At 37.3% G+C, this 27,041-nt stretch overlaps 1 protein-coding gene across 1 annotated transcript in view; it reads right to left on the reverse strand.

The window, feature by feature from the left end:
* Positions 1-859: 859 nt before the first annotated feature.
* TDP1 (tyrosyl-DNA phosphodiesterase 1) overlaps positions 860-27,041 on the reverse strand; it is a 41,837-nt gene continuing 15,655 nt past the window's right edge. The window contains exons 12-15 of the mRNA XM_061359951.1: positions 22,654-22,761; positions 21,039-21,141; positions 12,170-12,284; positions 860-1,335 (exon numbers count right to left, since the gene is read on the reverse strand). Coding sequence (XP_061215935.1) covers positions 1,262-1,335; positions 12,170-12,284; positions 21,039-21,141; positions 22,654-22,761 — 400 coding nt within the window. The 3' untranslated portion in view covers positions 860-1,261. The remainder of the gene's footprint in view (positions 1,336-12,169; positions 12,285-21,038; positions 21,142-22,653; positions 22,762-27,041) is intronic.

The following is a 27,041-nucleotide window of genomic DNA, read 5'->3' on the forward strand; positions in this document are numbered from 1 at the left end:
ATAATAATGATTACCAGGCCTTGAAATTGCACTAGCTAAGAAATGAACAACCTAAACACCCAGGTTCCTCTGCTGTGAAGCGAGTAAAATTCCTGTTAGAGGCAAGTCTATTCCACTACCTAACCCTATTTACTCTTTGAATAAGAGACTGTACAATGGTTCCCCCCCAAAAATAAGTCAAATCCATAATATTTTGGCCTGAAAAATCACCTGATAACTGCACCAGAGAACTTGAATGTAACTAGAGAGGGCAGAACAAAAGGGAAAGGATATGAAAAAAAGATGGAAAAGAAGCAGTACTTCATAGCTTCTCTGTGGAGTGACTTGTGACACTGCAGGAAAACAAAAGAAAGTTTCTCTTTGCTAAGCAGATGCCAGGACAATTTCCTAAACACACACCTTTTCTATAGTGACTTTTGAATGAATCAGGATTAGATATTAGGAAATAGTGCCCTCCCAGTGTACTCCAAACAAACCATCTTAGGGAATGACACTGCAAAAATGAATGAGGTAGCACAGGAACAGCTACCCAGTACAGATATCCGGGACGCAGAGGGAATTCTGAATGAAGAACACTACAAGATTTCCAGGCTGCAGGACCAGCTGTTCACACATCCCATAGCACTATTTAAGAGTACTCTTCAGCACCCAAGCCCATCCACTTCAATTTAATATTTTGGACAGTACTTGTATCGAAGGGGGCAACCCCCCCCGGAGGATTAGGAAATAACTAGCAAAAAGCCAAATACTGGAAGAAGCCAAACCACCAAATATTACAGCTTGCATTAGCAGTGATAATTGCAATGAAAAACCTCAATCCAATTTGTAATGTACACAGAAGAAGATGGAACAAACGATATATAAACAAGACTGACTTTATTTTATTTAAACTTCACATACAACAACTTCTATTCCAGCTACTGGGGCCAACAGTCTCAAGAACAGTAAATTTTAAGTTCAGTACAGCTAAAAATGCAGTCTCTGAGAACAGTCTAAACTTGTTTTGATTTTGAAAAGTATGTAAGAACCATAGTAAGGAAAAATCATATTAAAAAAGTATTAAAAAATGCAAGTTCGTTTATAATCATATGGTTATAGATCCTCCATGAATCTCCCATTATCAACATTTTAATATTTCTTTCAACTACAAATTAGCCATTACAACAGATATCATAGCTGAAATCCCAGAAATAAGTAGTCTTGCAAGTAGCATGGCAGGCTCAGGGTCAGTAAGTGAAACATCACAGAATACTGGAAACATTCACGATGGAACCCACATATTTCCATGTGTATCAGGGGCATCAGTGTAAGGAATATTCCAAATCCATGGTTGATCTGTAAACCAAAACCAGAAACAGGCTCATGACAAATTCAGTTATTAAATGTAAAATTTTGAACCTCTTCCTCCCCTTTGTTTGGAGAAAGGTGAAAATTCCCACTGATTTTCACGTAACCCCATGTGCCATCTAAGTTTACTGGACATTTTGTATTCAGCTACTTTTTTAAATGATAAGCTTTAGTTTTCAAAAGGCTTTGATTTCCCCCCAAATATTATTTTGAATATGATTATTAAAATCCAACATACTCCATACCAGCTGTAAAAGAAATTTACATTTAAAAATACAAAATAAATTGTATTTCAGAGAGCACACAAGAACAGTCATGCAGCCACATTTGCTTTGGGCCATAGGCACATCTCTCACCCGATGGAATTATCAGTCAGTGCAGTAATGTAGCAGTATTTTTCACACAGACAGTAAGAATTCAGTATCCAAGAATGACTCTGCCTGACCTCTGAAATGTTCAAGTTCAGACCTCATTTCTTCAAATGTTTCATCTTTAGATGAGCAACAGGTTTGCAGCAGACAGTTCTTCCCCTCCACGTCTTAGAATACAGAAGCTGTTCCTACTCTTGGGAAGGAGAAAAGACAACACAGCAGGAACCAGCTGCTAGCTCTGCAACCTGCTTGAGGCTTTTCCTCCAACCGCAGACATGCTGCAGAAGCCCCTGGTGTATGAAGCCTAGCTATTACTCCATTTCTCTCAGGCTACTCTTAGTGAAATACAGAGAAAAATCCTTCAATCCTTCCAGTGACTTTTCTCAAACTGGAAGTTTATATAAATCCTGCCTGCTTCTTTTTCCCACCTACAAAATGAGCCTTGAAGGAAGACAGTGACATCAATCTGTACAATGCATACAATTAAACTGAACTGTACTGAGGATGACGAATGCAGTTAATTAAAACCAAGCTACTCATCTACATAATATACTACGTACACTTGCTAAAGATGATTTGATATGCTTGTCAGTTCAAATTTTGGATAAGCTATTTATCATGATTACTGTTGTCCAATTTTAAGTTTACAAGATCCAATGCCAGGTCTTACAATATATGAAGTGAGAATTACTGTAGCAAGAAGAGGAGAATAAAAAAGTGACAGAAGCAGTAATGAAGGCATATATAAACTGCAGAACTGACAAGTACCACACCAACTAAACATGGGGCAGGGTGAGCATTCCCAGCATGTACTTGCTATTTACCTGCTACTAGAGTTTATTTAACTCTAGCAATGTAGCTCCATATGCTGCAGTCAAACATATCCCAGCTATGCAAATGTTTTACAGAAGTGTCTGTTTACAGTAGTAAGCAAGTAATAGGAAAATGCTTTAAATTATCAGAAAATTGAGTGTGCTTGACTTGAAAAAGGGGAGTTTAATAAGACGAATGATGGGGATGTTACAAGTCACAGGTATGTGATCACCAGAGAAAGAATAGTCTGCGCAACAAATGCAATCTTTCACATTATGCTATTATAAGAGCACAATAAAAGCAAACATCCATGTCTTCCCCTAATTTAAAATCATTACATAGCTTCTGAGTGGGAGAAGCAGTTAGCTAGTTTCTACTTACAGGTGATTTTCAAGCACAAAAAGTAAAAGGTACTGGAAACCAGAAGAAACTACAGCACTTAAATCAGTACACTGCCAGAAAACGTCTGCAGGTTTCTAAATCAACTGCAGAACATCTAGACTTTGAGTCATACCTTAAAACCAAACCAAAAAGGTAGCATCATTATTTCCCTAAGCTGCTTCTACCAGTCTCCTGCTTGAGAGTCACATGTGCCTTTTGTCTTTTCGGTTACTACCTTACCACATAGTAAACATGAATAGTTATAAGTACTATAGTACTGCAAAAAGCATAAAGGTTTCCAAGCATACATTCATTTTTTATCATTGACCTCTAAACCATGACATCAGAATAAATCCAGTCCCACTCAAGCATTGGAATCTGTCACTTGGAGACCCCTATGCAGCTTGGATTCATTTTCACTGCCATCTGCAGTTAACTCTGTTTAACTCTGCAGTTAACTCTGTTTCATTCAGCAAAACATAAAGGAAGAGAAAGGCTTAGATGTACAGAAATTATTTCAGTTACCCCTTAAAGCACTGAGAGGCTTCAGTACCTTTAGTTCTTTTTTATTGTGTCTATCTTAAGGTAGCTACTAATGTAGTTGGATCTTTGTTTTATTAATGGGATGCTGCTGGATTTATAGAACACCTGATACTATTTTAATAAACCACATGCAAAACTATTACTGAAACGAGTAATTCAGGTATTTTTAAAGTGTCAGATCAAATTTAAAATTATCACTTTTAATACAAGCTATATCAGCAAGAGAAAGACAGTGCCTGTGTACAAATACTGTAAGACCATAGCAACTTACTGCTGCACATTAAAATGATTGCCAGGCTTTTGAAAGTTAGACACTTATCTTCTGGGGGCGAGAGAAGAGGGGGAGTAGAGGTTAACTGTTCCCTATTTACAGCCCCGTTACATACAGTTTTTAAGTGTGCTCAATGTACCTAACTTCCACATATTTCAAGTTCAGTTTGTCATTTCTGGTAACACTAATTCCAGTAAGCTGCAGTTGATACAAAATTAGTGACCTAGTACCACTGCTTCCTTCTTGCCTCACTCAGAAGCAGCAGAACTTCAGCAGCAGTCAAATGAACGGGGCTATTCCTACCCCACTGCCACTTTAAGATTATCTGAAATCTCAAAGTGCTATTTCAGTCAGGCAGACTTTTGAAGATTCTCTCACAACTGAGCAGACCATCACATTTCATCTAAAGATAGAGAGGCCCTGGAAAACAGGTTATTTCAAGTACACCTGATCAATCACTCAAACAGTCCCCCACATTTTGAGATCAAGTTACAGAATAAGAAATCATGAACTGACAGTGGAACAAGGTTGTTCTGCAAATTTTAACAGTACTTTCCAAATGCAGTATATTGTGTAGGTCAGGAACACACCAGAAAGCCATCTCAAAACTTCATGTTCTCATAAATATGACAGATGGTAGTACAGTGTGTACAGCCAAAACTAGAAAAGTCTGTGAATTACAGGAACATGCAATTGAACAGTAAAGTATGAAACACAATTAAGGATCTTTGTGATTCTCTTCCTACAGTGAAAATACAAGTGTCTTCTGCACTTGAGTGGAGATCTGGATCACAGCTATTCCTGGTTGATTTCTAAATGCAGAAACTGAATTCTTACATCATCTTTCACAATATTTTAGGAATCTTCCAATTGAAGAATTTACTTTGAAGTAGTAAATAACCAGAGTTCTTCAAGTCATTCCACATATACATTGTAACACTCCCTTCTGCGGGAGGCTGGAAAGTTCTCCCTTTCAGCATTTGCAGAAGGTGCACACTATACTCCAGTCTCTTTTCTCCCCTCCCTTTAGATGAGCACAGCATTTACAAAGGAATTCATCTTGTTGAGATGGAACACCTCTCAATGAAAAACTTGTACCTGAAACATTTCAAGAACGGGGAAAGACAGGTGGGGTAGAGGTGTGGGATCCATAACAATATACACAGACAAGGTAATACTTCCTGAAGGCCAGGACAATGATCACTTGTCGGGAGGGGAAAAAAAAAACAAAAAAACCCAAAACCCCCTGTTTAAAAGCTGGATTTGCTTTGTTTCTCAATGAGAAAAAGTCACACTTTTCTGAGGCCTTTCCCAAGTTGTTCTAAAAAAAGCCCTTGATGTACTTATGTACTGAAATTTCAAGTTCCTCCCATACAGCAGATGATTTGCTTAGTCAGTGAACTGTGTAATAGCCAAATCACAAATTAAGTGATATTCCTCAACTACAGCAAGCAGCTTGTACTTTTTCCCACACAAAGGTACAAAATCACCCTGGGGTTTTTGTACATGTGTTGTGTACATCTGTTGTAAGAAACTTCTCAATAGGGTTAAACAGAAGTGATAGGGCAATCAGTCCCTAAGCACTACAAATGAAATGCTGTACTTTCATGAGAGGACTACATCAACTTGTATTAGAGTAAGAGAGATAATAGCAACTGAAATGTGACAATGGAGCTCAACGAGATGATTTCATGCAACAAAACAGTTGTACTCATCTGAAAGATTCTAGAGGGAAACAGAAATCTGAGTATTATCAAAGGCACGAAGAAACGTTTATAAAGATATCTTGCAAAGGAAGGTCGACTGTTGTGTGCATGTTTCCCAAATACCAGACTGGATAATTTTCTGGTTTTCTTCAAAAGAACTCTGATAATTTTACTGGTCTATAGGTTTCTTCTCTCTTAGTATCATCAATACATTCATCTTTTTTATAGTTGGATTATTTTTTTTGTTATGATAGCCTGAATCTGTTGGTTAGCAACAGAGGATTCCAGAAGACTGTTGTATCTACGTAGTTTATTTGTCAAGATATTAAGTAGCACTATTAGCTACCAGGCAGTTTATATTTTTTTTAATTCTTCAAATGTTTTGCCCTGAAGATCCATCTGTTGCCCACAAATGGGCTTTTGCAATTCAACTGCAATTGCTCAAATTTGCAAGAGTTAATAATACATGTGTTGCACACAACAATTGTTACCTGCTAAAAATTAATGAGGTCCTTTGTCACTTCAGAGTGGGAATGATCTTAATCTTTATTTTTAAACTGCCAGATGCAAAATGTGCATGTTATTCCCTGCAGCAAGAGAAAGGTGCAAGCTATGTATATCATGAATAATAAAACTGTTTTGCACTGGTAATTTAAAGCAGGTGGGAAGAAACATTCTAAAGGAAAATTGATCAGGTAAAATTCTCTGGGCAACCTTAACTCTGATCTGCTTGGATGACATACTGTTGCATTTCCTCAGACTTCAACTGCAAATCTTGCACTCTGCACAAGACAGATCAAATCACGTGGAAGTTCAACAACTAGACAAGGTATCATACATCTACCCTGAAAAAGAATAACTGAAATAGAGCGCTTTTTTAAATGCCTGGGTTAACCAACCATTGAAGCAAAATATTGACCCTCCAGGGAATTTGCTGTCTTATGAAGGTACTCTCAATTAACGATCTGAAGCATATTTTGCAAGAACCCTCTTAGCCAAAGACAAGACCTGAGCTCAAAGAAATTAGCTAGTAACACCTGGCAAATCAGATCAGACAATCTAGTGTCTCCTTCTGGTCTTCAAGTCTGTAACCCTATCAAAACAATACTTAGAAGTGGTCAAACTAAATAGTGAGACTCACATTTTCTTTTTTTCTTCTCCTCTCATATGTGTTAATTTCTTCATAGTCATTATAAAAAGCCTTAAGAAAATCAGATTTTGCTGAGTACTCAAACGTTACACTTGGACTCTGGAAGGTCACTTGAGGAAGCATGTGATGTCAAGCTGTCTTAAGAGAGCTTCAATGTCAAACTGCAGGTTTACATGGCAGTAATGACGTTTTGGTTCCACCTAAGAAGGAAACGTATGCCAACACAGACTGAGATCAGTTCCAACCCCTGCTTCTGACCTGCCTCAGTATATGAGCTACAATGACAATGTATACTTGCTGCTTGAAACTTCTAAACGTTTGAGTGTTAAGTAAATGAAATATTTTCTATTCAATGTATTAGTATCACTTGCGCTAGAAACAGGACGAGCTTCCAGTTCTCATCTCAAAAGAAAGGACATTACCTTACAGTCTCTACCATATTAAGCATACTGAAAGGACTTGAAGTTCTCTATAAATTCATATAGGATGCTGCCAGTCAAGTTCTTTCAAACTCTAGAGAGTATACAGGTCACATGTAGCTATGCAATAGTAACTGAAAAAAAGGAAGTTATTGATAAAAATGTATATGATTTCCCCAGAAGTCATCCTTCTTAATTTCTTAAAAAAAATATTTTATTTACTTGGTGAAGTAAATAAATGACAAGTTACTTGAAGTACATAAAAGACAATTCTAGAACTTTGGACAAAAGAAGAAAATAAAGGTAGGAGAAAGGTAGAGATCATGTACAGTGACATTTTCCCAGAGCTTACATGACCATCACCAGCTCTTGTGAGGGAGCTCAGAGCAAGAAAGGATTCCTCTAGCTTAGCTGGACAAAACACTGATCTCTTTCCTTTAGAAAATCTGTCACTAGTACAAGGCAAGATAGATGAAAATTGTCCCCACTATTTAAATAACAGGATACATATAAATATCTAAACCTACCAGAGCTGGAGGCAAACATGCTATCAAGTATTTGTTTCTATTCAACACAACAGCAGCTTATGTGTAATAAACTAGATGGAGTGCTACTTGTTTCCTGAAATCACTGCACATTTGCCACATGTAATTTTGCTACGCTCCCAATTCCCACTCATTGAAAACTAAATAAAAATCAAACACTGAATATCTCAAGATACAAAGAAAAGGTCAATTTGCTCTTTCATGGAAGCGTGGCAATGGAATACTGAATAATGAGCATGGCCTCTCACAAGGGAGAGAGCTGTTCCTGTGAGACATGTTACAGATCCTTTTGCGCATTCTTAAGAAAAACGAAATCACAGCTGTCAGAGGTTGAAAACTTCAGCCAGAGAACTAATGTACTGCTAAGTGGACAATGCTTCAACATGCATTGAAGTAAATTTCCATCTCATCTGCCCACCACCATTCAACACTCTCATGGCATGAGATTTGACAGCTTTAGTCCCCAGTTATCAAGGGTGAAATAGATTTTCCACTGGAAAATAATGAAATACATTTTTAATACATTTTTACAAATTTTGAGAATGGCTCAGGAAAGAAATCTTTAACAAAGAGCAACATAACTGAAGACTAATGTAATTCATGTAACTGGCATACATAAAGGGTAATACGTAGTTTCATTCTAACTTGAAGCTGAACTGAGCTGGAATCTGTCTTATTTTCTTGTATATACATGTTTTCTGTATAGTATTAGTCAAATGAACACAGCCAGTTTCCTTCCTTGATACAAATACGTACACTGAAGAGGAAACTGAATGAGAAGTAACTTTAACAGAGATTACTTACCCTCCTACGTTATGGGGTTTTCTTCCAAAGGGTTTAAGCAGTTCCACAGCATTTTGAACTGAGAGCTCAGAAAAAGCTTATATAAATTCCTGTCTTATAACCCAGTCACAACTCAAAGAACAGATGACAAATGTATTTTTAGCTCACCCCTTTTCAGTAGCACTGTAGGAGAGTTCTGCAATAAGTGCATGAGATTAAAACATCCGAAAACTCGCAGAATAACAACGCAGACAAAAGTTACAGAAATGTTTCATCTGCTGAGATCTCCCTAAATAAGCACAAAAGTAGCCCAAAATCATAACACTTACTATAATACAACAATAGTATGGTTTACAATACATGTAAACCCATAGATTCACTGATTCATCGAGCTAATTAATCACTTTATTTTCTGACAATTTTTAGGTACAAAAGTATTTTTTCAAATATTATAGTGTGGTTTGTTGGTGGCTTTTTTAGCATCCTTTGTAGTTAAAATTAGCTAGTCAATGTGAAAATATTTCTCTTAAAGGAGAAATATTACAAACTCATCTCAACTTTATGTGACCATGCTGTTACCAGCTATGATTTGAGACCCAGTTAAATTTTATTCTCTGTACCCTTCAGAAAGCTCAACTCTGGAACAACTAGGTGGAATTTACCTGTCCATGTATTGTAAAATGTGGTTTTGTGCAAGTCTGAAATACAGCTGAAAACTAAATGAAAACAACAGGAAAATTTCAAGTATGTGTCACAGAGGTGATATATCATAATTGCCTATTGGTGACATCTGATAGGGATCAAATTACTTTATTATTATTGAACTTAATGGACTTTAAAGGACTGTGGATCAACCTTGCAAACTATGATGGCTGAAACCAGACAGATTATTTATATCATTACTGATGAGTTTATCACTGTATGTCCTGACATGTATTTTATTGCTTTTCAAGATGAATTTACTTCACTGTAGCAGTTTTCACACTGGAAGTCTAGTCCCAGCTAATAAACACCAATTAATATGAAAGCCATTGTGACAGAATGACAAAGAATTTATGCAACTAAATTATTTCCACAAACTACAGAACTGTTTTTCTTTCACTTTGTTACATTGGATAATAACATAATTCTGTAACACTGAGTATCTCTGATCCAAGATTAGAAGTTGCACAAGTACAAGAAAAAACAATGTATTTCAGTATACCTATCTTCTACTTAGAACTTTACATGGCAAATGTATGGCCCTGCTCCTGACTATCTGTTTGCTATTCCACCCACTTGTCCTCCCTCCTGCTCCTAATAGATTTTTTTCTGATTATCTGAAAGGGATGTATACTTTGTTTTCCCATGGTTAGAGAATCTGAGTTCATGGAAAACCCCCCAGAGCCTTTTCTCCTTCAGTTATGAGGATCAGTCAATATGGTTTCTTTAGGGAAAAAAATAATTACTTGCATTTTTGCTTCTATTAAAATAAATCTATTTATATCAGTCTCCAGAGACTTTGAGAGTTGATAAGTGTATTGTTAGGGACATATTATTTTATCAGTACATCCCATAACATGAGAATTCTTTAAACATCTTTTCCACCAGGATGCTGAGCAACTGAAACAGAATATTCAGGAAAGAGATGTGAAAAGGCACGGATAGTTGACATTGCTTCCATTGCCAAACTCTAGACAACTTGAATCCTGTCATCTGTTCATATGATGGGAGAAATATGAGACCCAAAAGCTGAACTACAGACAAATAAGTTCTCTACAGCAACAAGCTTTCCATGCAAAAAAAAAAAAAAAAAGAGAGAAAAAAATAGGATTTGGAAAAAAAATCTTTACACTTTATTGAAATTTGCATAAAACTCACTGCCTCATTAGGGTAAATGCAGGAATTAAAACAAGAACAATGTTAATTATACAGCTGCATTCTTGCATGGGGATGCCAGTATATGTAACACATGGGTTCTGATTTTGAATCTTTTGTTTCAAAATTTCCAAAAATTTAAGTATGACCTTTTGGAAAAAAAAAAAAAACTTTCAAAACCCATCAGTTTCAGCATTAGTTAACCGTTAGCTAGCATGCATGTCCCAGAGCACAACAGGCAGCTGTAGTGTATTTTACCCCTTCAGTTAGCTAGTAACCCAGCACAAGTGCCATCACTCCCCAAACAACATTCACAGTACTTAAATTCACAGCATGGTTTATACTAAACCAGTATAATAGACTGCATTAGCACTTCTACATTAGCCAGTATTTTTTCTTCAGAAAACCAAAATGCAAATTAAGAATTCTTTTAAGTAGTAAGATCTTAAAGCAGAAAAATCATCTTTGGAAGTTACAAAAGCATCATGCCTTGTACTGAACAGGTGAACACTTGGCTGTGTAGCTGGTGCCATACTCAAGGTTTTGGCTTCTATGATCATGGATCTATCTGTGAGAAACCAGGTTTGCTGGGAGCTGATGGGATTCACCTGATCAAGTGAGGCAAGAGCCTTTTTGCTGATGCATTAGGAACCAACAGGGAAACACCTGTGAAATGCTGCAGAAGAATTAGGGCTTGTGCCTCTTAAAAAGTGACAGTACAGCTACATGCTTCTACACCAACACACACAGCTTGGATAACAAACAGGAGCTGGAAGCCACTGTGCAGCTGAAAAGCTGTGATCTAATTGATACTGCAGAATCAGATCACTGGAGCACTGCAATCACAGTTTATAAACTGTTCAGAAGGGACAGGCAAGGAAGAAAGTGTGTGGGGGGGGGGGTCAAGCCACAAAGAAAACCTCACGGTTACTGCTTACTACAGGCCACCCCATCAAGAGGATGCTGCCAAAGCATTCTTACTTCAACTACAAGAAACATCATACTTGCAGGCTCGGATCCTGCTCAAAGACCTCAGTCACTCATAAAACTCTATTTACTGCCTAGCTTTTAAATATTTTTTCACCCTGCATCATGTGTTTGTTCAAAGATCTGAGTTGCTATAAACACTCTCTTTCCTGAGCTCTTTATTACTACTCATTATTTCAGGGTCTACTGTAGATACCTCTTTTAGATCACGGCTTCTCAAAATAAGTTTGTCACAATCTTTTTGCATTAAGGAACAGAAATATAAAACCCAAATTAATGCAGGCTTTGCATGAACACCGTTATCCTCAATGTATTTTTAGGCTTTGGGGTCATCATCACCCCATAGCAGCACTTACTTAGCCCTTTCCTGATTTGCATGTCCTAGAGAGTCTTGGGAGCTGCAGTTGAGATTGTGTAAGTCTTTTCGAGTGTTATGAAACACAACTCTTTTGCACCTCCAGGAGGATTTCAACACAGATCTTCAAGATAATGAAGTCTTAAACTATGAAATACAGAACAGAGCAAAAGCAACTTTTCCATCTTCTAATTTACAGCAATTCTTTCACATTTGCTCTACAGTATTTCTTTTTCACCCCACTTCCAAAGGACTGGCTTTTTTCCTAACACCTGCTCCCTTCCAAACAGGCCTCTTTTAACTCTCCTTCTCCCGTCAGTTCTGCAGAAAAACACTACAATTCCATAAAGAATACCTGTTTTTCTAATGTATAAAAGAATTTCTGAAAAAGACTGAAAAGGTAGTATTTAGTTTGTTGATCCAAAACTTAAGTGATAATGAAAAAACAGCACAAAAAGACTGCATAGCTTCTTTGAAATCTCAAGCAGAATGTGGGACTGATATAACCTTAAATGCAGTCATGCCACAAAAATGTTAAAATAAAGCTTTAGAACACAGCAGTATTCCAATGACTCAGAGTTACTCAAATTAGTTTGCTTCATATCTAATACACCAACTTTTCTTCTGAAGTCACACCTTACCTTTGCTTCCATACTGCTCTGGTGGGAGGTCAAAAGGTACAGGAAAGTATGTTGCTGGATTATCACTTTCTGAAAGCATTTTTCCTTTCACATGAAAGTAACCTTTGTCCAATCCCTATGAAGGAAGGGAAGCACACAGAAGAAAGACTTAGTAGCTCTGGGGGGAAAAGACAAACCTGCTTTTGCATAAATGCTTGCAGACATTGGAATAAAATTTTAAGTATTAAACAAAACACCTCTGGCATTTAACTAAAGGGAAAAGCTTTTAAAATTTTCTCTTTGCTGTTTAGCTTCATCCAGACCATATTAAAGTTCAGTGTGCTTCATGAACTGAATTAAAATCCAACTTCTGATACAGAAACAAGTCTTCCAACCTGTGCTTTTCAGATGTCTTTGATAACACTAGCCATATATGCTAAAAGACTTTAATGAAGATTTGTAACTGCTTGCATAAAAGTTTCAAAGATTTCAAACAAGATTAAGGACTAGAAAAAAAAAGCTATAATACAATACAAGAGCAGACAGATTTCAAGCGATTCAAGTAACTTCAGTAGATGATATTGCTTCACCTTTTTCCAAATTGGATGCCATTCATAAATTATGAGTTACACAAAAGCAAATCTCTAATACTGAGATTTCCAATAGCCTATTGTCAATCAAGTATAATTTGATTAGAACAGGTTATAAACTTAAAGGCTATCAATCTTTTATTCATTATTTCTAAGACGTTAGAAATTATTAGAAATTATAAGAAATAATTAGAAAGTCTAAGAACTGTATTTTTCTTCCTAAAAAAAAAAATAAATCCTGGAATAGTTTGGGTGGGAAAAGACATTTAAGGGTCATCTATGGTCCAACCCTCCACAATGAGCAGGGACATCTTCAACTAGATCAGGCTGCTCAGAGCCCTCACCAACCTAGCCTTGAATGTTCCATGTGTACTCAGTGGGTAACATGTTCCAGTATTTCACCACCCTCACAGTAGATAATTTCTTCCTTAATCTGTCTGAATCTACCCTCTTTTAGTTCAAAACAATTCTCCCTTGTCCTCTGACTACATGCCTTTGTAAAAGTCCCTCTCCAACATTCTTGGAGGCACTCTTTAGGTACTAAAAAGATTGCTACAGGTCTTCTCTTCTCCAGGCTGAACAAATCCAGCACTCTCAGCCTCTCAAAGGAGAGGTGCTCCAGCCCTCTTGATCATCTTCTCATGGCCTTCTGAAGCCACTCCAACATGTCCATGTTGTTCTTATGTTGGCGGCCCCAGAGCTGTATGCAGTACTCCAAGTGGGGTCTCACAAGAGCAGAGTATAGGGGCAGAATCACCTCCCTTGGCCTGCTGGTCGCATTCCTTCTGATGCAGCCCAGCATACAGTTGGTGTTCTAGGCTGCGAGCTCACACTGCTGGCTCATGTCCAAACAGTAATGTACTCATTACCTGAATTGTAGGAGTCACGAGTCCAAGTTCTACTGGATTACTGTCTTGTGATAGTACAAAACCAATTTTTAACTACCACTAAACAATCCCATATTATTCAAACATACATGATGGCTGAATTGATAGTCTCATTTATATACAATACTTTTACAAAACTGTAAGTTCATTTTGGCTGAAGTTTTACTTCATCAAATATTAGCATTTTAATTTATAGGAAGCAGGCATTCATACGACCACACAAAGCACTGGATGGAAAGCAGCCTTATGCCTTTTTCTTTGATATTCCAAGAATCATAGTAACAGAGAAAAGGGAGAGAAAAAAAAAAAAAACCAGGGAATGTAACAAACTCCTCTAGAATATAGATGCTTTTTTTGTCCTCTAAGCCAAGGTAACAAGAAATTGCTAGCTGTGAAGTAAGAAATGTATTATTTCAGGGATTATATAAAAGCCACTGCCTTTCAAATAAAAGAACAGGGAAAACAAGCAAACAAGGTCATACTAAAGGTCTATGTGAATGAAAAGCCATTTTAAATTTCTCTTCCTTACACCATTAAGGTCAGTGGAATTTTCATATAACCTCATTAAAACTAGGCTATGGACTTTTGTAGAGCTTAGCCTTTAAGTACCAAGCAGTATGTTCAAAACAAATGCAAGCAACTCACAGTAGGCAGGTTTTAGTAAAGGTGGCATACAGCCCTACATATTACTCTTAAGGTGACATTTAAATTGCAAACTAAAATGGCTTGTATGAGGCTTGATTGCCCCAAGCACCTGTAAGCTTCTCTTATCTTCTACACACAGCTACGGGAGAAACATGGAACGGCAGAGAAAGCTTCTCTGCTGTACTGAGTTGGTTCCTATTTTACAATGAATTTCATATGCATGCCTGATCAAGAGCAGCCAAGTTACACACCTGTTGCCCAGCATTATCCAAGTTTAAAATCTGTGTAACCATAGCTATCAAATCAGTGTAGAACACCTCCTACATAGGCCTCTATGTACATACATATATATCTCAGTTTAAAGCCAGTATCAAGAACTATGCCACATGTATTCCATTCCAATTCATAGCAGGGGATGCTTTTCACACAACATGAAAGAAAACAGCACCACTTACAGGACATTTTTAATCTCATTTTCTTTCCTTTTACCCATCTTAATTTTAACCCAGTAATATTTTTGTTTCTGCTGCATTTCTTCTACCTTCTGTGCCCTGTTATTACTTCAGTGTTTCTTCTCAGGTATTTTGCTTCTTTTTCTTGCTCTACACCTTTGCCTTCCTCTTCTTTGCTCCTCCTCAGTAGTCACCCATTATATTTTCCTCTCTTCTGAGAGGCTTCTTTCCTCTCTGATGCCATCTTTCAGGCCCACTAGACTCCAACATTTGATCCTAAAGTTGTTTTATTTGTTTGTCAGACTCTAACCTGTAGAGATCTTCTATTTGGGAAATGTTTTCCTCAAAACACTGGAGTAAGAATCTAGGTTATGGAATACATTTTTTAACAAGGCTCTCTGAGGAGATTCACATGCTTTTAAAAATAACTCTCACGTGTCTGTCTTCACACAGAAATTGTAATAAGTCACACATTTTGTCTGTTTTAAGCTTTTTCTGGATGTTGGCAACTCTCATTGCTGTTTCCAAAAAAGAAACCAGCAGGATCTTGCACAAAAAAAAATCCGCCTGCCTTGTAAATCTTCCTCAGCCATATTCTATTCTTTTTTCCCCCCTGTAACATATTTTGTTCTTTGACTGAAACTTACAGCAATGCATTTTGAAGGGTTGAAATACATTTCTCAGCTGGGAAAGCATTTTTTCATTTGGACTTATGCAACTTCATAGTACATTAGCATCATGGAGGCATTGGGAGGATGAATGGAAAAGTGGAATAGCTTTTAAAATCCTACTTCCCAGCCTTTTTTTTTTTTTCCCTAAATCCAAGGCAGACTGCAGACTATATATTAAAAAAAAAAACAAAACAACAAAAAAAACCAACAAACAAAACCCCCAAGAAATTCTATTCAAGTGGGAAGTCACATTGATATCACTACAGTATTTTGAAGCAGGACACAGCTGATTATTCCACTGGATGATTATGAGACTACCCTTTCCCATGCCAGTAAACAGAAAAAAAAACCCAAATTATTTTTAGGTCTACTTTCTAGCCCAAACCCATTTTTAGCCAAACAAAACTATTTATAAACTCACTAGTTTTGGCAGGAAAGAATTAAGGATGCACACAAACTTTACAGTAACCCTCCTCTGGCCAGGAGAATATACAATGAAATCCTTTCTCAGTATTGAGGTGTATTTATTCAAAACAAAGCTTTACTCAACTGCATCAGAACATTTCTTTGTTAAGTAGCCAAAAGAAGTGACAAATTCAGGTTCCTAAACTTGTCAACCAACAACCAAGTACCACACAGCCACTCACTCATTTCCCCCCTCTCTACCCACTGGTGTGATGGACAGAATTGCAAAGGGGTAAAACCTGTGGGTTAAAAACAGTTTAATAATTAAAGTAAAATATATCAATAATAAGAAATAGGAATAAATCTCAATGATAAAAAAGGAGCACACAATACACTTGCTCACCACCTACTGCTCAATAGCAAGCCCAACCCATGCAGCAATCTGGGCCTTCAGGGTCACTCCCCCCAAGTTTATATACTGGGCATGATGTGCTGTGGTACGGAGTACCCCTTTGGTTAGTTTGGGTCAGGTGTCCTGTCCCTGCTCCCTCCCAGCTTCCTGTGCCCCTCCTCCCTGGCAGAGCATGAGAGACTGACTTACCCTTGATCAGAGTAAGCGCTTCTGAGGGACAACTAAGACATTGGTGTGTTATCAGCATTGTTCGCAGACTAAAGCCAGAACACAGCACTGCACCAGCTACTAGGAAGAAAATTACATCTATCCCAGCCAAAACCAGGACAAAATCCAAAGATCCTCGGCTTGGAAAAATGTGGCTCTGGGAGACTTTACTGCTGGACTTGGAAAACTTTGCAGCAGTTCAATGAACACTAAAAGCAAGGCTTAACATCCTAAAGTTCACATATAAAATCTTGATTTACCTATGCTGTATTTATTTCCCCACACCCACTCCATTCCATACAGAACAGAAAACTTCATCTGAAACTAGATAAACCAAACAAGAAAGTGCTACATTATTTTGGAAGTTAATGTTACAGTCAAACAGCTTAACCTACTTGATTTTGGTTCTGGTCTAAGTTGAGCTATGGCCGAAGGTGCTTGGTTCAGTTGTCTGAACTCAGCAAAAATACAAGCAGTTCAGTTCTGATGACCAGACACACACATAATGGCTGGCTACTCTCTGATGTAGATGCAGCTCACTCATCCCCACAGGCAACTATAAAAGAATATATTACTCATTATCACTGAGTATTCACCATATAGTATTTCAGATTCTGCAACACTGTGTTAATTGTGACTGATTATCTAGATGTAATTGTATCATCTGATAGCACCTGGTAGGCAGTCAAGGGTAAGTTCTCAGTTTAACAGCAACTACTATATTTCTCTATCTTTTTATTTCCAAAAGCTGACTGGCTGGTACCATATTCTTCAACACACCTTTTAGAAAATTTAAGTATTCCACAAATTACCATATCATTTTACAAGCTCAGTTTCTCTTAGAACCTTACCAGACACAGAAGCTGTGAGAATGAACTATCTAAAAAGGTTTCCATTAGACAGTTCATTAAAAAAAATAAAAATGAATTAAAAAAATACGCAACACGCTTCCCAGAACTCCATACTGTTAGATGACAGGGTGCTCTCAACATTTTACATCTTAAAGATGTGATTTAGTTCAGCCTCTGGAAAGGAATCCCCAGCAGCTGAAAGAGCAAGCTGAACATGAGCGAGAGTAAAAATGTAGGAGGTGAGAAATAGAAATGGAGATAGAAAGGGAAATGCAGTTCAAGCACAGGACACAATCTTTTTTTACAAACATTATTTTTTAAATCAAGCACATGATCCAATGTCAGCATCAGCTGATTTTTCCCTAGACACTAAAACTGTAAGTGATAACAGCTGCTGCTACATTGAGAACAACCATTCAACATATTTCTGAGAGCCTGAGAGGCCAAGACCAAACCTCAAAGGGTAAGTTCTGGAAGCATTTTAAAGACCAGATGAAAATTTGCAGTCAACAGATGGCAAGTGAGGAACAATCCACTTCCAAATTTGTATTCAGCAGAAAATAGAAGGCACAAACCACAGAGTTAGTGGAGTTTTTGACTGGGAATATTAAGTGTGTGCTATCCAAATCCACCAGGGTAGTGCGGCCAAGCGGTCTAAGGCACTGGATTAAGGCTTTAGTTTCTTTGTGAGCATGGCTTCAAACTGCACTGCTGCCAGGAATCTTTTTATGGTTGGACTCTATAACCTTTAAGGTCTTCTTCAACCTAAATTGTTCTGTGATTCTACAAAGCTAAGTCTTAACATCTACCAGAACAAGTGTCATTAGCTTTGTAATCAAGCTGCATGAAACAATTTAAAGAAACAGAACTATCAGAAATTGGCAGTATTAAATTGGTTGGCATTCTAATAGCTAGAATATACAGAGTCTCTTGAGGCTGAAGAATACTCAGTCACATCTCAAAGCACTTTATTTAGTTTGTATTCTGTATATTTTTAATTGCAAACAAAATCAGCCAAACCCTGCATACTTTAGAAAATTTATTTTCTACAACTGTCAGTCTATTCCTAGTTCATCATTATCTTCATCTAAGATTATTCTGCCGGATAGTACGTTAAAGCCACAATGAACCAACAAAAGACTCCACAAACAGACTAAGTTATCAAAGAAGCATTTTTTTATGCAAACTGAACTGCAGGGTACATTCCTAAAACAGACTCACAAGCTAAGCACTGCAACTTGAGCATCAGATGCCTGCACATATATAAGACAACTATTAACATTGGCAAGTATTAATATTTGTCTCTACCTCGTTATCAGGTGTCTCTGCAGGTATTTCCCAGTGAAGAAAGGAAAGACAGCTGAAGTCCTTGTCCCCACTTTGTTCCCATATACACCACATCATGTGACAACTGTCATTTCTCACAATTAAGTATCAGTATTTAGGAAACTGTGAGGAGAAGAACTAAGTATTCTGTTCCTAAATAGGTACTTAAATATTCTTCCAAGTTTTAGATTAGAATAGAATCATAGAATAGTTAGGGTTGGAAAGGACCTTAAGATCATCAAGTTCCAACCCCCCTGCCATGGGCACAGACACCTCACACTAAACCATCTCACCCAAGGCTTCTTGTCCAACCTGGCCTTGAACACTGCCAGGGATGGAGCATTCACAACCTCCCTGGGCAACCCATTCCAGTGCCTCACCACCCTAACAGGAAAGAATTTCCTCCTTATATCCAATCTAAACTTCCCCTGTTTAAGTTTTAACCCATTACCCCTTGTCCTACCACTACAGTCCCTAATGAAGAGTCCCTCCCCAGCATCCCTATAGGCCCCCTTCAGATACTGGAAGGCTGCTATGAGGTCTCCACGCAACCTTCTGTTCCCCAGGCTGAACAGCCCCAACTTTCTCAGCCTATCATCATAGGGGAGGTGCTCCAGTCCCCTGATCATCCTCATGGCCCTCCTCTGGACTTGTTCCAACAGTTCCATGTCCTTTTTATGTTGAGGACACCAGAACTGTACACAATACTCCAAGTGAGATCTCACGAGAGCAGAATAAAGGGGCAGGATCACCTCCTTAGACCTGCTGGTCATGTTCCTTTTGATGCAGCCCAGGATACGGTTGGCTTTCTGGGCTGCAAGCGCACATTGAAGGCGGCTCATGTTCATTTTCTCATCGACCAGCACTCCCAAGGCCTTCTCCTCAGGGCTGCTCTGAATCTCTTCTCTGCCCAGCCTGTAGCTGTGCCTGGGATTGCTCCGACCCAGGTGTAGGACCTTGCACTTGGCATGGTTAAACTTCATGAGGTTGGCATTTAGGATGTTTTCTCATTTCAGTCTGACCAATGTAATTTTGCTAAAAGTCTTCTTCCACATAAACCATGCTGGAGAACAGTGACTGAGATTTTCTCTAAGGTTCACAGTATTAGAAACCACATTACTACAAGTGAGATACAGGGGATCTTTAGTTACAACCAGAAACCAATCTTAATATTGCAATTATACAGTTATGGTAAACATTTTTACAATGTTATATTATTAGTAAATATTCATTTGGGAGTACATTACCAATCAACAGAAATTACAAGACATTATGTGAACACTTGTAAACATTATATAGAAAAAATATTTATATGGACTTTTAGTATATAAATGTTTTTCAGATAAACTTGCAATTTCTCCTCTGGAAAATATGAATTTTCACACAGGACACTTTGAATGGTTTCTGATCACAGATTAACTACTCTTGATAACATTTCTGTACTAGCAGGTTCACCAGAAAGAAGACAGAATCAACAAAAGGAACAAGAAGTCTGCATCTCCCCACTATCAGGCAGTAAATCTAAATAAGACAAAAAAATCTTAAAGGGAAAGCTTTTCTTTCTTAAATACACTGCACAATTAAATCATGGGACTCACTACCACATGATCTGTAGAGGGCTAAAAACCAGCAAGAGTAGTTCAACAAGGAACTTGATGTGTTAAGAGAACAATCCAAGTTGTGGCTACTAGCCATTATTGTTTGGAAAACCTTAAAAAAAATCATAGGGAACATACATTAAAGAGATCACACGCACACTGTTTATTGTGATAATCCCCATGGCATCTGCTACAACTGCACTAAGACTAGACTGCAAGGTAGATGGACCTTAGTTATGACAAAAAGGTTTCATGTCTCCTGATCCTCCACCCACTGGAAGTTATTTTAGCTCAAACTTGTCTTCTACAGACTGAGACTGCCATCACATTAGGTTTAGAAGATGCAATTCTTCAGCTTTTGAACAACCTGTTATGAAGGTATTCTTAGATTTGCATCAGAGATTTTACCAGATGCATTAGAAAGTCATCCTCAAAGCAGAAAGTTTTGAGACAGTCATTGCTTTGCAAATGAATTTTGGGGAAAGAAGAACATCGATCAGTGTACCATTAGGAATTGTTTTTCAAGTTACAACTCATACACATCACTTCAATGTGAATATGCACTCGCAACCAAGTTTTAAGAAGCACAAAAGAGATTGGATCATCCTTTCCACTAGCTTTAATATATATTACAATTTAAATTATTACTGCCTTTTAAGAACATGACAAAAGTCACAGCAACACTAAAACAGACTGTTTCTCCTTTACCTTGTGCAACTCCACTTGCTATTAGCTTTCTAACATGAAAACGCAGAACCTGGTAAGTAGATTTAGTCACATTAGCATTCATCAATATTTGCAGATTCTCAATATATCCCGGGATTTGTACTTGAACTATGAACTTACAAATGCTGAAGGCAAGAAAAGGACTCCGAGTTCGTAAGAACGGATCATCAATTGGGTGCCATTTTTCTCCAGAGCTCCCCAAGCTGCTTTAGATAGATTGGCACTGCAAAGAGAAAGAAAGACTTTCAGTAAGGCATAATCTTCACAGCAGAAAATGCTCATGTGCCACAGCTGTAGCAATACACTTCTAACAAGAGAACTTCACTTCTACCAGAAGAGTCTTTTCCATAGAAAGTAATTTGGGTGTTATTCCTTATTGCTATTTTTATAGCGCAGTGGGAGCAGCAGAAGCATACTTGTACAAAACATGTGGATAATTATACAAGCCTACTTGTGTCATACAGATCTACGAAACTAATTCAGCCCCTTGAATGTTCTCTCCATCTTGTTTCTTGAGAAAGGAACTTGGTGAAAGGAACTTAATATTGGTAAATAGCTACAATTTGATGACTTAGGAAGATTAAAGGCCAGCTCAATTATGAATAGTTACATTACAATACATTAAGTACAGAGCATTTTTGCAAGTGTTAAACAGTATCTTTCATTCCTGGCATTTTTTCTTTGATATATTTATGAAGTATTTATCAGACAGGTATTTTTATTTCAGTGTGCTTTCAGCACCATGTTGTAGTTAATCCTTCCTCAGTAATCTGCTGTGATGTAGATCAAGTTGGGAGTCAAACAATAAATGCAATTCTGTTGTCAAAATCTACTTCTACAGTAAAATGCAAAAGCTTAAACATTACATTTTAACTGATATCCTGGATGCTATTTATAGTACCAGATGTGGAATAAGAAACATCAGGAAAAAAAAAAGCAACCATGAATTTCTGTATTAGAGGGATTCAGCATCACATTTCAATAACTTAAATACTTTAAAAAGCACCTTAGTCACTATTGCTATTACAGGCAGCAATATCAGTGAGTGATGAAAGTTAGATAGACAGAATATAAAGACAAAAAAAGATTAAAATGACTGAGCATATAAGAGTAAGGTTATAAAGAGCAAAATCTGTAATATATAGGGTTGCATAAAAATCAGTTTTGGCAAAACTGAAACGTGTCTATTTTCATTCACAATAAGACAGCCTCCCCTCATGTCAAGAAATTTCTACTCTCTCAGCTTCTTTAAGAACCAAACAATAGAAATACAAAGCTAGACTTCAAGCTAGACTGCTGAACAGCTCAATCAGACAAAACGTCAGATTCCAAATGCTGGGTATCTACATGCTTTGCAACGATAAGGCAGCATAAGGATAAACTTCAGCTTAATCCATATCTATTTTTACAAACCTGCACATTCATGTACAGCATGTTAAAAAAAAAAAACTTAACCCAAGGTTTAAAAATACTTAATCACTTCAGCTGATGCTGAAGCCTGAAATTGGCAGTTAAAGTTCAGGTAAAATTATAGTGTGATTGCAAACAGTTCCATAACACAATCATTGCAACCTGCAGCCGCAAAGGGGCAATGCAATGAAGAAACATTAAATACAGACAAAAATTCCTATCACTACTTACAGTATTGTAAGGATTATGGCAGTAACTCACCCAGGCCTACAATTAACAAGAGCTTTATACATGACTAAGTGAGAGTGTACGGTTAGTCATTTACCTTGTAACTAAGAACCATGCAATCTTCTGGAAGTCAGGAGAGGATCTCATGTATGTCTTAATGTGAGGCATAGCATGACTTCGACCTGAGACTTCAGCTGACCATTTGCTAGAAAAGAAAAGGAGCTCTTTTCATATACAGTTTTATTTTGAGGTCTAAAAAAATACTCACCATACTACAGTGCCACATTCTCAGTAATACTACACTATACTTGTCACATTTAATAGTCATTTCCCTTACAGAAAGGCTGAAAACACTAACTGAATTTTTAATCCTGAAATCCAACCTTACTAGTAGCCAGAAGACCCGGATTTCCTTTCTTTACAAAGAAATCAGACGGATAATTCTCCTCCGTATATTAGGCTTTCCTAACAAGTTTTTCTGTTCCTCCACTCCAGCTAGCACTCAAAGAACAAAGTCCAAACTTCCAGCCAGTATTTCTTTGTTTGAAGACTGTCATGCCTTTAAGGCAAAGGAACTTGACACCAAATTCCCCAAGCTTATTACAGTTTATTATACATGGAAGTAGAGGAAGGGAGCAACTGACAGATTGTTGACACTACCCCTCTTCTGTTCCCTTTTCTGTGCCTCTAAGCCACTAAGACATTGGAGAGCTTAGTAGAGTAGAGGTCATATCCATGTGTATATATAAAAACTAGTTTAAAACACAAGCCATTGGTGCTGTAATTCAGCATCAGTGTTACAGAACTGTAAACAAGCATCAATACATGTACATAATTGAAGGTACATAATCATGGTATTTAGAAGCACTTTCTATTCTCAGCTTAGTCTTCACTCACAATCAGGAAGAATGCTTCTAAATACACATTTTCATACACTTTCCTCAGTATGGAACATAATAGGCTCTGATTTTGGTTGTCACAATCTTACTTCCCTAATTTAGCGTTCTCTTATAAAAGGCAAATAAAGAATCAATCAGCTCTGAAAAGCTTCTTAAGTGAACTTCAGTGGGTTCATTTAAAAGCCTGAGAAGACTGAAGTGGAAGGGCTGGAATTACTTACCTCACCTGACTTTCAGGACTAACTTTCACATGGGCTAAGAGGTTTTTCAGTTCAGGCATCAAGACCTACTTGAACAACCCTATACTGTGATGAAGGAAAGAAAACTGTTTCTGAGAACTGGTCCTGTATTCCTGAAGGGCAAGAGTTGAAACACTGTATGTGCATGTGGAACAAACTAGACATCTTCAGATTTTGATGCAAGCCACACTGAAGTCTGTTTCTGAAGACTAGACCAAGATATGTATGATACAGAAACAGCTAACCAAACTTGTGTTTACCTACAGATCTCTACACTTTCCATACTGAAAGACTGCAAGGCTATACAGAGTCAACGACTCTTGTTAACAGCTTTATCTTACAACTGACAGTTTAGGAAACATAAATTTAAGGCACAAAAATAATTAGGTAACTCCAGTCACATTACAGAAATGAAAATCAGAAAACAGTAGAATTGTGAATTGAACACTGATTTTCTTTACATCTCACTGCCTTACTCAATGACAAACTGTGTTTTAGCAACAGTACTACTGTTTTTCTTCCATTTACTAACCACAGCACTCTAATGGCAGTTACTTCCAATTACAAGTGACTGAAACTGGTATTCCATAAAGTTAAAATTAGAAAAGGAATTCATACATTTTGGCTGTATTTTCTTTAGTAAGTCAGCATAAATATGTAAGGACAAAAAGGGAAAAGTGCTTATGTCCTCTGATCAGGATTAGTTTTTTGGGTGTATTCTGGGGTATTTTTGCTTGGTTGATTCCTGTTGTTTTAGGGTTGTCTCTTTTAAAAATTGTAAATATCTTAAAGAAAAACTCAGATGATTTTGGTAAAAGCACTATTAGCAAACAAGTATTTAATAAATATTTTCTCTTCAACCTAAAAGTGGGCTTACCTCCAAACTGCATAATTGAGTGACAAGCCAAAAGAATTGGAAGCGATTTCAGATGGGTACAATATCTCATTTAATCTATTCTTAATACAGCTAAATTTCACCATGGAATTTGACTGGCATATTTTAGATCATAAAAAAGCAAAACCAGATTACAAAAAAGCCTCAAGTAAAATACAAGCGCAGTTGCTTTATATAGCAAAGATGAAAGCATAGGCCAATAAAACAATTTCAGGACACTTGTAGTCAAATTGGCTTAACTTGTCATCAGAACACAGCTGGCAGAGAAGGTAAACAGGACTGATCTCATCTTGCAGTAAACTTCAGGCATATTCAGTCTCAGAGATAAACATGGTAAGTTACATGAAACTAGCTTTGAGAAATCCTATGGAGCAGAATCACAGCTTGAAGTAGTTACTTTTTTGAGAGTTAGAGGTCATGGTACCATATAAACTAAAAGCTCAAGTGTGGGGTGAGGAAAAGGCATATTATCAGAATTTGAACAGTAAACTTGAAAGCCTTTTTGTTTTTTTTTTTGTTTGTTTGTTTTGTTTTTTGTTTTTTTTTTTACTTTTACACTCCTAGGACTAGAACTCCTTATCACTCATAGAGCTTAGTTTTGACTTTAAATCACTAATTCTGATACTTTAGCAGTAATTTGCTGCTACTCCCAGTCTTCTGTGGCATTCCAGCGAGTAGCTTTTCTTTGTTCTTTTTAATTATGTAGCCTCTAATGTGATGATTAGGTGCAATGAGGTAATAATAGAAATCACTGAGCATTGCAAATCTCTCCTTATCAATCAGTAATACTGACTGCTGAAAAGAAAAACACAGCAACCCTACCAGAGGGAAAACTGAGCAAATTGCACCATTTACACGGCAGCTAATCTGACAAATCAGTCTAGTAATTCTTTGTTAAGATCAGTAAAGTGAAATCAATATTAAGTTTCAGTTTAGTTGCCTTATTCTTTTGAGAAATTACATTTCAGAGCACCATTTCAGGTTAAATACACTCAACTGGCAGAAGATATAGAAAAGCAGACTACAGACATAAAAACTGTATGCCTAGGGCAGAGGTTCTACCTCTTTAGAAGAGACTATAGGACACCATTTACCAACCCCACTAAAATCTCTCACTACTTGTAAAATGGAACTATTCCTTCTCCTTTACTCCAAGTATAGAAGTATTTCTCTCCCTTCAACTCTGTTAGGATCCTTGGTTTCTTGCTGGTTTTGTATTTTCCAGCAAGGTAAAGACATATTCCTCTAATCCCTCAACTGGTCAAAGCTTTGCATTATGGCAAGTCTTCAGAAGATCTTTTCATATATTTAATCTATTGGAACAGGACCTATCATTTCTGTGTCTCTTGGGTTACCACAGATAAGAAGCTGATGTGTATTATCTGCTCTACAGTAATAGTTTACATGCAGGCCTCCTCAAGGAAGAGTGTCTTGTATTGCCACAGGGTAAGCATATGAATCTGGGCAGGCGCTATAGAGCAATTATGCAGGGGCAATTCTCATTGGCAGCAAATTGCCAGATGAATTTAAAACAGCCCTTTTGTCACCAGAGCAGGACCACAGTATATCCAATGAGACAGGTATGTCACATTTTCTCATTGAAAAGGAATAAATTAATAGCTAAGGTGATTATCAAGTAACATTCTGTGCACTAAAGAAAGGAAAAAAAAAAGTATTTTTCTTCCAATAATATTCTCACATGATATATGCTTATAGAAACTGAATTAAAACTGCACAAGCACTCCAGTTTTATGATCTCACTTTTTGAATCATGACTGAACAATCTCAAAAGGTGCCTATAGCTTTCTTCCCTTGATAAATACGCTCAGCACACTGCAGAGATAGGAGAAACAAAGCCTCACATACTTTCTATTCCAGATCCATTCCTTGGACATCAACCAGCAAGGCTCATAGCAGTAATCATGTTCACTCCAGAATGGAGGAAGCTCTTTGCAACTAGCCACTGTATTCTCAGTCCCCTGGATATACAGACACACATACACATAACTTCACACACTTACTTATGTAAGGGTGAAGTATTTTACCAGAACAGCTTCCACCTGGAAGAGTTAAAAAAGTTTCTGGTGAAAAGAAGGGGAAGCTGCGGTCTTATAAGATGTTACCAGATTTATTTTTTTTAATCTGTGCAAAACAACTTCTCCCATTGTTCTCAAAACACGCCTAAGTTTTTAAAGCTTCACCCTGAGGGAGAAATCTAACATGGAATTTGGCAAAATTAGCAGCACGGGAAAATAGAAGTTCTTAATATAAAACATCAGGCACCTTTAACAAAAGATATTACCACAAGTAACAATTTTTGCAGCAGGACTGCTGCACTCAAAAAAAGCCTTCCTAGCCCTGCTGTGCCCCAGCTAAAATCCTGTCAGTACTGCAACACAAGTGGGAAAATGAAATAAAACTGTGAATTAAAAAAGAGAGAAACAGGAGAGGG

The sequence above is a fragment of the Neopsephotus bourkii genome, unplaced genomic scaffold (genome assembly GCF_033783945.1).
Source record: "Neopsephotus bourkii isolate Nb327-2 ecotype Australia unplaced genomic scaffold, CSIRO-AGI_Nbou_v1 NB_998, whole genome shotgun sequence".
Classification (NCBI taxonomy): domain Eukaryota; kingdom Metazoa; phylum Chordata; class Aves; order Psittaciformes; family Psittacidae; genus Neopsephotus; species Neopsephotus bourkii.